Source organism: Symphalangus syndactylus, chromosome 10 (assembly GCF_028878055.3).
Source record: "Symphalangus syndactylus isolate Jambi chromosome 10, NHGRI_mSymSyn1-v2.1_pri, whole genome shotgun sequence".
Lineage (NCBI taxonomy): Eukaryota > Metazoa > Chordata > Mammalia > Primates > Hylobatidae > Symphalangus > Symphalangus syndactylus.
The window spans coordinates 30,471,500-30,488,629 of record NC_072432.2 but is presented as its reverse complement, the minus strand read 5'-3'; the positions used below and the strand labels follow the sequence as shown (position 1 = coordinate 30,488,629).

The window sequence follows — 17,130 nt, the reverse complement described above, 5'->3', positions numbered from 1 at the left end:
CATGACTTACTTATCTTTGAATAGACTTGCCATATTGTCAATTTGGAGAATTTGTGAGCAATTGAAATATGACATTTCCAAAGGATCTACGTCCAACTCTTGGTGTCCACTAATAAATGCTCTTTCTTTGGATTACTTTCTTTCTTTTTGTAGCTCTGTTTCCTATTTTGTAGTCTCCTGTTTCCATCTTCCTTCTTACACTTCCATCTAGGTGACTACTGACACCACTGAACCAAAATTTTCATCTTTCCTCTTAAACGTGTTCAACCTTCTGAGCTCTTCTTTCACTCTTTGACTTGCTTGGCCCCTAGATTTGATCACTCACACATCCTGAAAATTATTCCTCCTGAGTAATTCTGACATCCATTCCAAGAGTCTCCATTCTTACTGGAATTGCAGGCAGAAGAAATTGCACGAGCCACAAAGGAAGGAAAGACACCTAGGTGTGTTAGGGTACTAGAGTCATGGTAGAGTTAGGGAAAGGACATGAAAATCATTACTGCCATGTGATTCTGAATTCTGTTTTCCCTAGGTTACAGTGAATGACAATTTAAGAAAATAATTAGGATGCAAATTGAGAAAGATATGTCTCATTTAAATTTTTTTCTACCATTTACAGAACTTGAAGGTCTCTTCACAGACTAATTTCTTATCTCGAGCATGGTGGTTCCCCATCTTTTATTTTTTTGAGAAAAATGTACAAGGCTCAATTCCTTGCTGCTTCTCCTGGCCGCTGTCTTGGCCTCCTGGCTGCTTCAAATCATCATGCAAAAAGTATTCACGGGTTCAGAAGATTGGTGAAGACAATGAGAAATCGACCTGAGGAGCAAAACAAAGGCATCAGCTCTTACACCAAAAGAGTTAACGCTGTAACCAAAGGTATAGTTTTGTTTTTTATTTTAGGAGAACTGACTGGTAAATGAAGAAATGGACCAAATTTTGTGTAAATGATTAGAAAGGTGAACAAAGTATTACCCTTTGACTGGTTTTCTTCTTCATCCTGAGAAAGATACATTCTCCTGCAGCTCTTCATTCATTGGTGACAAGCCCCTACCCCGGGACTTTACTAATGAGCTTGTTAAAGAGGTGCCAAAGAACATATTCCTCCTTCCTCTATTCTTTCTCCACCAAAACCCTCTACTAAAGAATTTTTTCAGGATATTTTTCATCCCAAGGTCAGAAAGATGTGTTAATATTTTAAATAAAATATCTGGACATCTACAGCCACTGTGTAAATAGAACAGCCTAATGTTGAGAGTGGTTTTTAGCATTAGGTTTAGCAAGGAGGAGATCCATGGGTTGTGCTTCAGCTTTGGGTGAATTTTGTTTCTACCCTGTCACGGGGAAAGTTCGGGTTGAGTCCAGGAGTGCACACTGCTGCTGCCACCCAATGCGCTACATATCACTTTTTTTGTTTTGTTTTGTTTTTAAAAGATCATTTTATCTTAGAAAGGAAAGCTGATCCAAGTAAACACGAAAGTATTTGACACACTCCACAGATTTTACATATGTGTAAATGTTTCACTTTAAAATCTCTATGACAGATACACAGGAAACATGAGATGGTTTCTGCTAATGAGTGACCCTTGAGTACACACTTAGATGCTGTCTGCCCTGTAAATTTGGATCTGGTGCCCCAGGGCAGTCAACTCTTCTAGCACAGGCTGAAAACACGTGTGTGTCAACTGAGGTTCACGCCACTTGGGCAATGAGCCTGTTTTCTTTCCAGGTCAGGCCCTGGTGTGAGATCAATTTTAGGGCTCCTAATTGGAGCACAGAAATATATTTGGTCAAATTTCATTGAAGGTGATTTCTTCCTTTTTATGTTGTACTTTATGGAAAAACCAAGATGGAACCTGAAAGTTAATGTATCCTTGCTTTTAGCAAGAGACTAAGCTTCTTATAACTAGTCCTAAGGACATATGCCACAATTGAGTAATTTTACTTTTACCCTGTGAAAATAACATGGTGCTGCACTATAATATACTCTCGGAATCAGTGTGTTAGTTACAGCTACACAGTGAAGGGGGATAACTGTTTCTAAATTTCTTTAAGGTGATGCCCAAAAATGGATTAAAAAATCTGATCAGATTTAATGTTACCAGATTTAGTGCATTATTTAATGCTATTGGATCTTTTGGATAATTCTTGGCTTAATTTCTTAACTACTTGAAGGTTAATTTGCAAGACTTTTAAAACCTTAGAAAAGTTTTAAGGTTGCAAAGCTATCAACACTAGGGCAGAGGGTGGAGAGGCCAATGCAGGTAGAAGGAGGCAGTTATGTTTATATTGAAGGTGAAATTTTTCTTTCATTTAGAATGGAAAACATCCCCAAATTTATCATTATAAACTAGTCAGCCTTGACTACACAAAATTGACCTTTAAGTTGCTTGAGAAAAGCACAATGCAAATCGTTCAGAAGGGTCAACATCCTTTGGTGCTAAAATCTTGTGTATGTTTTCAGAATGGCTTTTTCTGTATGTCATAGAATAATCACTAAAGGAAAGGTAGTTGAGTTTAAAGTCATGAAGCAAGACTCTTTAATTCAGTTATTTTAAACAAGAATTAAAACCCCAAACATCCTTGGCAGGCTTTGAAGCACACGGAATTTTCTAGTATTTCTTATTAAATACACCAATAATAAACATATACCTAGTTTACCTCATGAGTTTAGACATAATTCTATATAATGTTCGCTTATATTCATTTATTAACTAGCAACACTTGTGCAAGAACAAGGTGTTCTGCTTGAAAACACTGATTTTTAAGTTCCTGCTTACCCGATTATGAAGAAAATCATCTGACACAGAAGCCTGGATTTTGCGCTCCTGACACTGGTATTTTCCTTGAGCCTCTAATTCAAATAAAACAGACTGATACACCTTACAGCCTTATTCAGCTGTGTCGGGATAACTCACTTTTCGTCTATTGAATAAGTGTTTAAACTTAATGAAATAAAAAATTGTGCACCAATTACTACAGACCCTTGAAACAGCCTTGGATTTTAGTCAAGTAATCCAGTTTTTTTTTATTTTTAAAAAACCATCACCTTTTAAAGAACTTTAAAAACACCTGTGATGCCAATGTGGACACTGCCGCTGCCATGTCTTTACACGCATGTGTCGTATAGCTCTGTCATTGAGTTGAGGAAGTCCATGGTTTGCAAATAAGGGTGAGGGAATCAAAATTTCAAGATGGAAAAATAAAACAAATAGTAAAACCCATTTACATGTAGGAAAGAAAACTTGAGCTTCGACCCAACGTGCCAGTTTGGGATATAAAACAAGTATGATCTTGCCTTTGAAATCATAAATGTTTGGAGTACGTGTTCTTTGCCAGTTAAGATACATATCTTATTATCCTTGTTTTTTTTAAGTCTATGCTCCTGTTTGAAGCTTTTCCTGTAATTTAGGTTGTCTGTGAAATACCTATAACATATAATTCCTATGGAGTATGCCACATTTTTTTTCTAAATCATTTCAAATGAAGTTCTCTCAGATTCTAGTTTTTGAGCTCGTCCACTAGATCTGAAAATAAAGCATCCTTTCCTGAGTCCACTTGAACTAATTGTGAATTTCTTACTTTACTGGCATCTTGGGAAACAAGTTTTGCTGTGGCAGGAAGGCTGTTTTGAGAGTAAGCATTGAGTCTACTCTGGTTTGTGGATGACATTGCATTAGGGTTATTTCTTGTATTACCATTGCCCCCTTGTGGCAATATACTTTATGACTTGGAATGCAAACACCACTTTTAAAAGCCTGTTTTCAAGTTTTTGAAAGGCATTTGTTTTCTGTTGTTTGCCAATAATCTGAAAGTATCATGTGAAAGGAATTATTTTAAAAGCATTTTAAATCTTTCCCAAAGGTAAAATGTGCTCAGATTACAGGCACTTGTAATTCTCATCTTGTATCCATTTGATCAAAGAAAATTTGTAGAACATTTTTACCTCTCATGATCACAATCATTAGTGTCTCCCTTTATAATGACCTATGTTTTGTTTACTTTGAAACACCAAATTTGTTGTCTTGGTTTTTTTTTACATGACAGAACTCATGCAGTTTCTTTTTTAATTGAAAGTTCACATCTTGCCCCTTGAATAGTTTGAACATTTCTTTCTTAATTCTTTTTTGTTTTTGTTTTGCACTGTAAAACTGATGAAAACTTTAAGCCAATCTTAATGCACTAGCCTCTGTAGTGTAAGGAAGTGTGAGAAGGAATTTCTTAATAAATGAGTTTACATGTTTAAATCAAGCATATTATAAGTTATATGCCATGTGTTGAAGGCTTTTCTATTTATATATATAAAGATTTTTAGTATTTGTTTTTAATGTCCTTGTGTTGCAATAATTTAACTCCTCTGACTCAGTTGCTGAAAATATTTCTTCTATTAAGAAGTGCTCTTGACTTCAACACCCAAACACTGAAAATCGTGTCAATGGTACCCAAAGATAAGTTTTTATACAGATACACACACCTTATAAGTTCTGATTTATTTTCTTACTCATTATGCTGTGTTCTAAATAAATCATGAATGAGAAGAGTGCTTTATTGTGGAATTATTTAAAACTGTCCTTTAAAAGAAAAAGAGGAAACGATGAACAAAAACTAATCTAATTGCCAAGTCAGAATTCATTATTTAATTTACCTCCTATGCAATGATTAATGCTGCAAAATGTATGGTTATGTTACTGTATATTCACAAAAGAAATATTATTACAAGGTTTCAGAGGTATCCAATTGCATTCTTTTGGAAATTTACTGTACTGTTTCAATGTGTTAAGTGCCTTGTTGTAAAGTAAAATTTTAAGTCTAGATTCATTATTTTCCTGACATATATTTTTCATTATGATATCTACTGTATGCTATTGTGATAGTTTTATGAAATGCTTACATTTTAATCAAATATGTAAATTTCAGAAGCTCTTTTCTCCTACCCACCAGTACCTTAATCATTGGTTTATCACATTGGATTCAAATTCAGGTTCCTTTTTTGATAAAGAGGAAATTTGTTTTCCATGCTTGTGATTTTGTGTTTGTAAACATTTCAGGAGGAATTTAGGAGTGTAACTATAGTTTATACTTCTATAATGTTGTCTTATATTTACATTTTTAAGTGCCTAATTGCTAAAACTGATTTATGTTTCTCTTCTAAAGAGGATATGTGTACTTGGTTTCTAATCTCTTTGGTTTTGCTTTTTAAAAAATGCAAGAGCCTATACTTTGTATTTACCTAATAAACCACAGTGACATCAACAGTCTTTTCAAAATTAATATTACTGTTTCTTTCCATTTACAAAATGTGTCATTTTTAAAAGAGTTCTAGTTTTAGAGTACTTGTTAAAACCACAAGAGGGTTATTTTCTTCAAGCACTATTTTTAAAATAAAGTAATAACTTTCAATTAGTGGATTTAAGGTGAAAATTCAGAACAATACAAGGTCATTCACAGAGAAGAAAATAATCACACATTCCATGATTCTGATTTTCATTGTTCACAAGAGAACAAAGTCACTCATGAAAAGCCGACCCCTTTCTGTCACTAGGTCTCCTTATGCCTTCACAAGACAGAAGCCGAGGGTAATGTCCTCAACTGGAGTTTGCTAGACATTGCAACAGCAAGGTGTGGTAAGTAGGTTTTGAATCTGCTGATGACAAATGTCCCTCCTCCAAGATAAATTTTGTAAAAGCAATTCAGTGGGGTAAAGTGAATAGGATAAGATAATAAGGTTCAAAGAGTAAGTTACAGGAGATAGTCCAGGCTTTATCCTTCAATTATCTAGAAATGATGTAGCATAGATCAGAATAGTTTTTCTGCCACCTCTACTCAGACCTTGGATGAAAAGCTCATCACAGTGACATTCCCATCATCCTGTGGAAACACTGGCATGCTGATTTTGCTGGCCACATAGCTTCAAAGGCTGCCCTTATCTAGAATGCATCGTGCAAGAAACTAACATGAACTCTTGTTCTTCGTGCAAGGGACTAACAGGAACTTTTACTAAGGGGCTAATTCATTCTGGGTTCCATTTGTTTTCTTCATACGAAGGCTCTTGAGTGTGCCTGCTACAAGAGGACAAAACTCTTTGGGCATTTTTTAAAGTGCTGAGGATAGTGAAGTTTTTTAACGTAGTACTCTGTCTCTTACTCCAATAAGGAATCAATAGGAACTTTACAACTGCAGTTAAAGTGGCATTTTCAATCACATTAATCATGGGCAAGTTTCCTAAGTAATAAAAATCACTTTAAAACAAAAAAGAATGGTGATCATTCATGCTTGGTTTGAGATCTCTACCTCACAGCTGTTGATTTTAGAATTAGAATGTAGTGGTGTGTCCAAACAAGTTTTGCCACCGGGATTAGATGCTAGTCTCACTAGAAAGTGAATTTAAATTCGCTTACTTCAACCCCCATCTCATCCCCACCACATTTAAAGATAGAAAAGTATCTATATGATCTATATGCCTACTTAACGACGGACTCAGCTTCAAGTCTGTAAGGTTTTTTGATTGCAGGTCATTACAGTCTTGACCCTGCGTAATGCCTTCAGTCTCTCCAGATGATCATGCTATTAAGAGGTCACCACAACTTTTGATAATATTCATCTTCCTTGATATTTTGAATCTCCTGCTGAGACATAGGAAGACAGGAAACTAGACTATGTTCACCAACCATTTGTGTGATTCTGTGTGCCATGCACTAGAGCTGCAGATACATAAAATTCCTGACATTTAAGTGGGAATGTCTGCACTGTAAGACTCGCCCATAACTCCTAAGTCACATCATAAGAAATTCAATTGCATAAAATATATGCAAGTCTTAGGAAATGTTTGTAAGTTTTAGGAAATGTTGGTCAGGGCCTTCATAGCCAGCTAGATGTTCCAGAAGTGGAAGTGAATTGCTTTTCTGGATGCATTGTCACTGAATTTTACCATTCTTTTCTATTTAATATTTTAGCAAAATTGCAAAACAGACATCAAATTTTATCTCATCCAAAGGTTGGGAGAGGTCATGTTTTATCTCATCCAAAGGTTGGGAGAGGTAATGTGCCATGGGCTCTGAGCATCCATCCAGCACATTTTTTGCTGGGCATGCTGAGTGCAAGGCCCTAACTCCTGTTACCTAGGCCATTTCTCAGGATTGTATTTGCAGTAAGCAATGTTAAGTAATGAGATAGCATATCACCCTAAATAAAGAGAAGTCTTTTTTTCTGTTTACTGTAAAGCAGTAAAAATGCCAAGCTCAGTGGTCCTCAGTTGAGGTGCAAACCCACTGCATATGTAACATCTGTCTTGACCTCTCCAAGTCATCCCCATGGGATTTCAGAGACAAGGGAGCCAAAGGGACCATGCTGACACTTTGGCTACTGCTGTGCTATGTGTAGTGAAGTCCTTTGTCTCTGACTCAGGAGTCTTGTGTCTTCTCCTAGCATCCAGTGAAACAGGAACAGGCTAACTTGTGGGCTTGTAAGTAAAGTCATAGATGCTTCATGAATTGACATGTAAATTTTATTTTCTTCTAATACATAAGAATATCAGAAGCATAATACTGTATTAATATAAGTTAGGATAGTAATGGATTATGTATTACTATGTGCGTGTATATGTATATATTTATATATACATATATATATAAAATGCACATTTAATCCATATGTGGCACCTGTAATCAAACATAGCATTTTACAGTTAACGCTTGGCATACATTCTTTAATCTTCACAAAACCCTGTGAAGTAAGCAAGGCAAGAGAAGGTGACCCCATTTCATGACATGAAAGGGTTCATAAATGTTAGAGCTAGAAATTGAGTTTTGTTTTTGTGGGCTATAGCTTGCTGCCTCCCTGTCATAATTACTATGGTCACCATCACAGTTTGTTAGGGTTTTGTTAGGAAATTAGTTTCAGAAGCAAACTCTCATCATTCACAGTTCTGTGAAAATTGGAAATCTACATACAAAAGAATGAAGTCAGACTGTTACCTTATATCCCGTACAAAAATTAATGCAAAAAATGGATCAAAGACCTAAATTTAAGAGCCAAAACTATGAAACTCTTAGAAGAAACAGATGAAGCTCTTTATGACCTTGGACTGGGTAATGACTTATTAAGTCATTACTATGAGAATCTAATGCCACCACTCATCTGAAAGGAGGTGGAGCTCAGGTGGTCATGCATGCTCACAGGCCTCCTATTCACCTCTTACTATGCAGCCCAGCTCCTAACAGGCCATGGACTGGTACCAGTCTGCAGCCTGGGGGTTGGGGACCCCTATGATAAAGGATTCGTATTCAGAATATCTAAAATGATCCTACAACTCAGCAACAACCAAACAACCTAATTCAAAAATGGGCAAAAGATTTGAATAGACATTTCTCCAAAGAATATATATAAATGTCCAGAAAGCATATGAGAAGATGCTCAGCATCATTAGTCATTAGAAAAATACAAGTCCAAAACCACAATGAGATACACTTTACTACCATTAGGATGGCTGTTAACGAAAAGACAAACACAAAATGACACGTGTTGGTGAGGATATAAACAAATTGCATTCTCCATTTACAGAACCCATTAAAAAATAATAAAAGAAATTGCAACCCTTATCGTTGCTGGTGGGAGTGTAAAATAGTGCAGCTTCTGTAGAGAACAGCATGTTGGGTCCCCAAAAGAATTACCATATGATCCAGCAATTTTACTCCTCTGTATATAGCCAAATAAATTGAAATCAAGGACTCAAAGAGATATTTGCACACCACTGTTCATAGTATTATTCACAGTAGCCCAAAGGTGGAAACAATCTATGTGTCTATCAACAGATGAAAGGAGAAACAATGTGATATATACACAACAATGGAGTATTATTCAGCTATTAAAAGGAATGGAATTCTGACACACGCTACAAACATGAGTAAACCTTGAAAATGTTATTCTAAGTTTAATAAGCCAGATACAAAAGGACAAATATCATATGATTCACCTTAAATGAGGTACCTAGAATAGGCAAGTTTATAAAGACAAACGGAATAGAGCTTATGACTAAAGGAAAGGGAGAATGACAAATTGTTGCTTATTAGGTACAGAGTTTCTATTTGGAATAATAAAACACTTCTGGAAATAGCAGTGATAGTTACACAACACTGTGAATGTACTTAATGCCACTGAACTGTACACTTAGAAATGGCTAACATGGTAAATGTTATACATATTTTTACCACAGTAAAAAACCCCAAAAAACTCCCGATATTTCAGCATATTTTTAATTGAAAGAAACCGAAAATAACTTAGATATTTACTAATAGAGGATTTGAGTAATACATTGTGACATACTTAAATTGATTTCTTAAGGGGCTCCTTGGTTTGACCTTTGCCCCTTTAGAGGCAGCAAAAGTGATTCTGTTAAAATACAAGCCAAATGATGGCATTCCTTCTCAAAAACTCTTCAGTGATGCACCATCTTACTGAGAGTAAAGATCAACATCTCTAAAATGCCCTACATTGCTACCTCTCTGATTCCATCTCTTACCACCTTGCCCTTCCTCTTTCCACTCTAGCCAGGTGGACTCCTTGTTCCTGGAAAACTCCCAGCACACCTCAGCCTCAGGGCCTTTACACTTACCATTTCCTCTGTCTGGAATGTTCTTTCTACAGGTATCTAAAAGCCGTCCATCAGGTGATCAGCTGTCTATTTAAAAGAGGCCTTCCCTGAACAACCTAAATGAAATAAAACACTCCCCTACACACACACACACACACACACACACACACACACACACACACAGAGCAATTCCTACCATCCTCTTCGTGTGCCTTATTTCCTCCATAGTACTTATCACCAATTGACATCATACATTTGTCCATCTCTTTCTATCTTTTGTAGAGATGGAGTTTTACCATGTTGTGCAGGCTGATCTCAAACTCCTGGGCTTGAGCAATCCACCCTCCTCAGCTTCCAAAAGTGCTGGGATTACAGGCTTGAGCCACCATGACTGGCCTGTCCATCTTTTGTCTTCCCCCACTAAAAAGCTCTTCGAAGGGCAAGCACTTTGTTTTGCTTAGATAGTATCCCCAGTGCTGAGAATAGTTCATGACAATTGGTGTGCTCCAGTAAAAGTCTACTGATGAAGAGTCTATTCAGTGAAATTACCAGACAGCTATTAAAAAGGATGAGGCTGATGGATACTCATTGGCATGGTGAGATTCTCAAAATACATTGATAGGTTAAAAGAGCAGGTTAATTAACCAAAAGTAGAGTATGATGCCATTTATGGGGAAGCAGGAGGGAAATTATGTAAACATAAGAAATCCAAAAGGATATATCACACTTTTAATACAAGTAACTCCGAGAGGTAGGAAGGAAAAAGTGTGTGTGTGTGTGTGCATGTGTACACTTTATGTATCCATAGCCTTAGAAATGTACCAGTTCTTTTTGGTATATTTATCCTACTGAAATAATCAAAGATGTATATATCCCACTATGGTTTATAATAGCAAAAAACCCGTAAGGAGGGTCAACAACTGGCTATTGGTTAAACTTCGAAATATTTTTAAACAATGGACTAGATTTTTTTAAATTCAAGTGTCAGGAAATAAAAGCCTGCAGGCTAAGCACAGCTGCTGCCTTTTTTCACAAAGCAAATTTTATTGGAAATAGCCATTCCCATTTATTTACTTATTATCAGTGGCTGCTTTCCTGTTCCCACGGCAAGCAGAGTTACACAGTTGTGACAGAGACCATATGGCACACAAAATCTGAAATATTTACTATTTGGTCCTTTTCAGGCAAAGACTGCTGATCCCTGGGCTAGAATATAGTAATTAAAAATGATTTGTGGGAGGCAAGAGGATCACTTGAGGCCAGGAGTTCAAGACCAGCCTGGCTAACATGGCAAAACCTGTCTCTACTAAAAATACAACAACAAAAATTACCGAGGTGTGGTGGCACACGCCTATAATCCCAGCTACTTGGGAAGCTGAGGCATGAGAATCAGTTGAACCTGGCAGGTGGAGGTTGCAGTGAGCCAAGATTGTGCCACTGCACTCCAGCCTGGGCGACACAGCAAGACTCTATCTCATAAAATAATAATAATAATAATAATAATAAATAATAATAATAATAAATTTTTTTAAAAATGAGCCAGGCGCAGTGGCTTATGCCTGTAATCCCAGCACTTTGGGAGGCCAAGGCAGGTGGATCATGAGGTCAGGAGTTTGAGACCTGCCTGGCTAACATGGTGAAACCCCATCTCTACTAAAAATACAAAAATTAGCTGAGTGAGGTGGCAGGTGCCTGTAATCCCAGCTACTCGGGAGGCTGAGGCAGGAGAATCACTTGAACATGGGAGGCGGAGGTGGCAGTGAGCCAAGATCGCACCACTGCACTCCAGCCTGGGTGACAGAGTGAGACTCTGTCTCAAAAAAAAAAAAAAAAATACCATTCAGGACATAGGCATGGGCAAAGACTTCACGACTAAAACACCAAAAGCAATGGCAACAAAAGCCAAAATTGACAAATGGGATCTAATTAAGCTAAAGAGCTTCTGGACAGCAAAAGGAACTATCATCAGAGTGAACAAGCAACCTGCAGAATGGGAGAAAATTTTTGGAATCTACTCATCTGACAAAGGGCTAATATCCATAATATACAAAGAACTTAAACAAATTTACAAGAAAAAAACAACCCCATCAAAAAGTGGACAAAGGATATGAACAGACACTTCTCAAAAGAAGACATGTATGCAGCCAACAGACACATGAAAACATGCTCATCATCACTGGTCATCAGAGAAATGCAAATCAAAACCACAGTGAGATACCATCTCACACCAGTTAGAATGGCGTCATTAAAAAGTCAGGAAACAACAGATGCTGGAGAGGATGTGGAGAAATAGGAACACTTTTACACTGTTGGTGGGACTGTAAATTAGTTCAACCATTGTGGAAGACAGTGTGGCGATTCTTCAAGGATCTAGAACTAGAAATACCATTTGACCCAGTGATCCCATTACTGGGTATATACCCAAAGGATTATAAATCATGCTACTATAAAGACACACGCACACAGTATGTTTATTTGCGGCACTGTTCACAATAGCAAAGACTTGGAACCAACGCAAATGTCCATCAATGATAGACTGAATTAAGAAAATGTGGCATGTATACACCATGGAATACTATGCAGCCATAAAAAAGGATGAATGAGTTCATGTCCTTTGCAGGGACATGGATGACGTTGGAAATCATGATTCTAAGTAAACTGTCACAAAGACAGAAAACCAAACACCACATGTTCTTACTCATAGGTGGGAGTTGAACAATGAGAACACATGGACACAGGGCAGGGAACATCACACACTGGGGCTTGTGGGGGGGTGGGGGCTGGGGGAGGGATAGCATTATGAGAAATACCTAATGTAAATGATGAGTTGATGGGTGCAGCAAACCAACATGACACATGTATACCTATGTAACAAACCTTCACGTCGTGCACACGTACCCTAGAACTTAAAGTATTAAAAAAAAAGATTTTTGGGAGAACAACATGGAAAATGTTAATGATATCTTTTCATTCATATATGTATAAATATGTGAATATTATAAATAGGAATATTTATAAAGTTAAGAAATACATAAGACTAGAAGAATATATACATAAATGTTATAAATGATTACCTCTGGTAAGAATAAAAAGGTGATAGTTGGCTCCTTTATAGTTTCCTGCATTTTCAAATTTTCTGTGAAAACTGTATTACTCTTTTAAAAAGCAGAATAAAATATTGGCTTTGAAATATCTGGTTTGCAATGAGTATGTTCTTGCCTAAAAGACGAAGTAAATAACCTTTCAATGTCCTTCCTTTCTAAAACTTCATTCTTAGTGAGGTTTAGAAATAAGACTTCATTATTAGGCAGAGGGCCAAGCACAGTTACCTAAACCAGGAGGTAACAATCTTGTGTTAGTTAGTTTTTTTTTTTTTTTTCTTTTTTGAGACAGAGTCTTGCTTTCTTGCCCAGGGTGGGATGCAGTGGCGTGATCTCAGTTCACTGAAACCTCCGCCTCCAGGTTTGAAGCGATTCTCCTGCCTCAGCCTCCCAAGAAGCTGGGATTACAGGCATGTGCCACCACGCCCAGCTAATTTTTTGTTTGTTTGTTTTTAGTAGAGACGGAGTTTCACCATGTTTGCCAGGCTGGTCTCAAACTCCTGACCTCCAGTGATCTGCCTGCCTCGGCCTCCCAAAGTACCGGGATTACAGGCACGGGCCACCCCGCCCAACCCCCTTGTGTTAGTTTTATTGAAGTAACTGGCTTATACTTTGCCATGTAAATATAATTTATTCTTTCAGATTTTATTGACTAAGCATGTTGTTAATCAGAAGCCAAAGTCAAAGTCCTAAGAATCCACTTAAGAAGAAGAATGTTAGAGACCAGAGGAATCTAAGAGTCCTTGTGTTACAACTCTCTCCTTTGGCCAGATGAAGAAAACAAATCAGAAATGTTAACAATGTACCCTGGCCAACCCAGTTAGATTTGGACAGAGGTCTCCATGTGGTTTCCACGATGACTTCTGCATAGTAAATGGAAGTAAATGAGGAAGAAATAAGGAACAGAGAATTCAGCAACGCTTTGGCCTACACAAAAATAAAATGTCAGGAATCGGTAACAATTGTGGCCAGGCTAACTAAAGTGACTAACTGTTCCTATGGGTACCCACCTCACAATAGGTGCATCTCATAAATTAAGTCTGCTAAGTCTTCTTACTTCACCATGTCTTTTTCGCCAAGATACTGGCTTTTTTAAAAAAATTGTTTTACTGAGGTATAATTTACCTATAGTGAAATGCACAGTTAAGTTTTGACAAGAGCATACATCCAAGTAACCAACACTTCAGTCAAGATATAGAACATTTCTACCACCCTAGAAAAATTTTTCAATTTCCCTTTCCAAACAATCCAGCCTGTTCTAATGTCTATCACCATAGGTTCATTTTGTTTGTTCCAGACGTCATATAAATGCAGCTATTGAGTACGTACTCTTGTACCTGGCTTTTTTCACTCGGCATGTTTTTTGATATTTATCCACGCTGTAGAGTGTGTCATAACTGATTGATTTTTATTTGGTGTAGTGATCTATCAAATAGGTATACCATAGTTTCCCCTTCCCCTGCCCCCCTCTTTTGTTGAAGGACATCTGGATTGTGTTCATTTTGGTGTTAAATAAAAAATGTGTCCTAATCCTGAGTGGCACCACTTTGACCAAATAAAGGGATGTTTTCGGAATTGGATTTTGTGACTTTTGAGATTCTGCCTTATACTGATATTTAGATTTTTTTCAGGGGCCTTTCTCCCGTCATCTCTTCTCCAAGTAAATCATGCATAATACATGCAAGTGGAGAGGAATGAAATGAGTAATACTGAAGATAGGCACGTTTATTTATTCATTATACAAGACATAAAGGCTAAATATAGGAAACAATATCCTGGCAAGTCTCACATTCTAATCTTGGAAAAAGCTGGTAAATCTGCAAGGTGCGAATAAGAGGCAGCAATAGTGACAACCTATTAAGTTTAAACTATTACCAAGAACCCAGCGATAACTATTATAATTACAGCTTTTATGTATTGAGTACTAGTTGCTAGTTATTTTATTTAATCCCTATGCTTGATATAGGTATATTTATCATCCCAATTTTAGTTCAGGAACATGGAGACTCAGAGAGTACATAAACACATATATAGAAGACACTCAAAGGAGTATATACGAAGCAAATCATAAGAACTTAAAGGGAACAAAGGTGTTAATTTTTAAATGGCCAGTGGAGTTGTGCAACTAAATACTGCCAATAACATTTCTACTTTCTCTTTTCATTAGCATTTTTCAAACCCTTCTTAAGCCTTGCACTCTCTCTGTTCATGCTCATTGACTCTGGATAGGTGTGGTGTGTGGCACTTACTTCCCAGAGAATTACAAACCAACTGAACAATTGTAGTTTTACAAATAGAGTACTTTAATACCACTCTTTATAACAAAATAAGTACTCAGGTATTTCGGATATACTGTAACCAAGAATTCTGGCCAAAATCCATGTAGAACAAGAAGGATATAGGTAGGAAAGTGAGTGGTTTAAAATTATCTTTAGGGTCTCAATAAAAATGATTTTTTTCCCATAATCCTCTATCTTTCTTACCACTTCTTCCCACCCAAAAGATCTCTTAGTATTCTCTTCCTTTACTACTTCTGCTATTATTTTTTTACCTATATAAAATAAGAGAGATGAAGCAGAAAGTCTTCCTTTATGTGGCAAAATCGCCCTGAATGTAATTTGGGGAAATTCATCCTTAAGGAGCACTGAATGAGCTGTGTAGTTTCATGTTTAAAATAGTGTATCCAGCTGGGCATGGTGGCTCTCGTCTGTAATCCCAGCACTTTGGGAGACTGAAGCAGGCAGATTACCTGAGGTCAGAAGTCCGAGACCAGCCTGGCCAACATGGTGAAACCCTGTCTCTACTACAAATACAAAATTTGCCAGGTGTGGTGATGCGGGCCTGTAATCCCAGCTACTGGGAGGCTGAGACAGGAGAATTGCTTGAACCTGGGAGGCGGAGGTTGCAGTGAGCAGAGATCACACCACTGCATTCCAGCCTGGGTGAAAAAGCGAGATACCATCACAAAAAATAATAATAATAATAAAAAGTGTATCCATAATATGAACAATATCACTTCCTGTATTCGTTTGCTAGGGCAGCCATAACAAAGTACTACAGACTGGATGTTTTAAACAACAGAAATTTATACTTACATCCTCACTGTCCTGGAGACTAGAAGTCAAAACTCAAGGTGTCAGCAGGGTTGATTTCTTCTGAGACCTCTCTCCTGACTTGTAGATGGCTGCCTTCTGACTGTGTCCTCACATCCTCTTTCCTCTCTGTGTCCTTATCTCCTCTTCTTTAGACACCAGTCATATTGGTAACAGCCCATCCACAGGACTCCATTTTAGCTTAATTACCTCTTTAAAGGCCCTTTCTCCAAATACAGTCTTATTCTGAGGCACTGGGGGGTTAGGGCTTCAACATACAGTGGTGAGGAGAGGCCGAATTCAGCCCAGATTTCCTATCTGCCCCACAGAGCTGTTAACCTAGTGAAAATGAGAGATTTAGGAAAACACTACACGTGCAGTTACATCCTGTACAATATAAAAGGGTGGCTGTTGGAGTTGTTAAATTAGTCACAGCTTCAACTATTTTAAAATCATTTATGAATTTAAATTGCTTGTATGGGATGATGTATATAGTGGCTACTGTTTCGGAGAGCAAAGCCCTAGAATCAGATGACATCCAGAATGTCATGTTGAAGATCATATCTACAAACACATAGTTTAAATTTTTAAAAACTTAACAATTCAAAAATTCAAAAAAAATGAGAAAAGTAATCTCACAAGTAGTGGTTAATTATAGAAGATGAGAGGTGTGGAGGTTTTTTTTTGTTTGGGGTGCATAAGCTTAAAATAACATGAAAAGCATGTCAAAAAGAATATGAGAACAGAGTGGACTTGAAATTTAACATATCCTACTGGCATCATTTGTTTATAGAAAAATAAAATTGATAATGTATTTATTTAAATAAAATAGAGGACTCACTATGCTTTCTTTGGTCACATTTTTATAGGTACAGCGTGGTGTTCAAACTTTTAATGTATGGAGAAAAATGAAAAGGCTAGAAAAATGGCCCAGTACAGACAATTCTATGCTCAACCCAACTTGAACAGAAACTACAGGATTTGGCCTAAACAAGAGAGAAAGGGAAGCCCTTATCAGGAAAGCCATTATCTGGGAAGATTAAATAAAGTAAGACTTTGTTTTTAAAGTATTATACAATTCATATCTAATATTTCAACCTCAGCCTTTTAAGTGTTGTCTAACACCGATAATAATATTGCCACCCCTCCCCCAACCGGTTATTTTCTTTTCATATTTCTAGCTACTTAAATCCACCAAGCAAATTCTGGTTTCGCTATTTCTGGATTTAAGTACATTTTCTAATGCACCCAGGCCACACGCAGGAATGGACACAGCTTTCGCTCTCCGCATAAGTTTTCTAGCCCAGGGCAAGCTCTCAGAACGTGACTCCTCGTGCCTCGCTGCTCG

The 17,130-nt window shown here is 37.2% G+C and overlaps 1 protein-coding gene and 1 long non-coding RNA gene across 21 annotated transcripts in view; one reads left to right on the top strand and one right to left on the bottom strand.

Annotated features, from left to right (window-relative positions):
• SGMS2 (sphingomyelin synthase 2) overlaps window positions 1–16,852 on the top strand; it is a 100,176-nt gene extending 83,324 nt beyond the window's left edge. For 12 of the 16 annotated variants that reach the window (XM_063611100.1, XM_063611103.1, XM_063611104.1 and 9 more), the window contains one exon: window positions 620–5,253. In XM_063611100.1, coding sequence (XP_063467170.1) covers window positions 620–823 — 204 coding nt within the window. In that variant the 3' untranslated portion in view covers window positions 824–5,253. Of the gene's footprint in view, window positions 1–619; window positions 5,254–16,651 lie in introns of those variants that run through there. The other 4 variants (XR_010114038.1, XR_008660698.2, XR_010114039.1 and 1 more) reach the window with 2 other exon arrangements.
• Window positions 1–17,130, bottom strand: part of LOC129492018 (uncharacterized) — a 99,041-nt gene that overhangs the window by 21,571 nt on the left and 60,340 nt on the right. For all 5 annotated transcript variants that reach the window (XR_010114044.1, XR_010114046.1, XR_010114045.1 and 2 more), the window contains exon 2: window positions 611–819. This is a non-coding gene — a long non-coding RNA (uncharacterized lncRNA). The remainder of the gene's footprint in view (window positions 1–610; window positions 820–17,130) is intronic.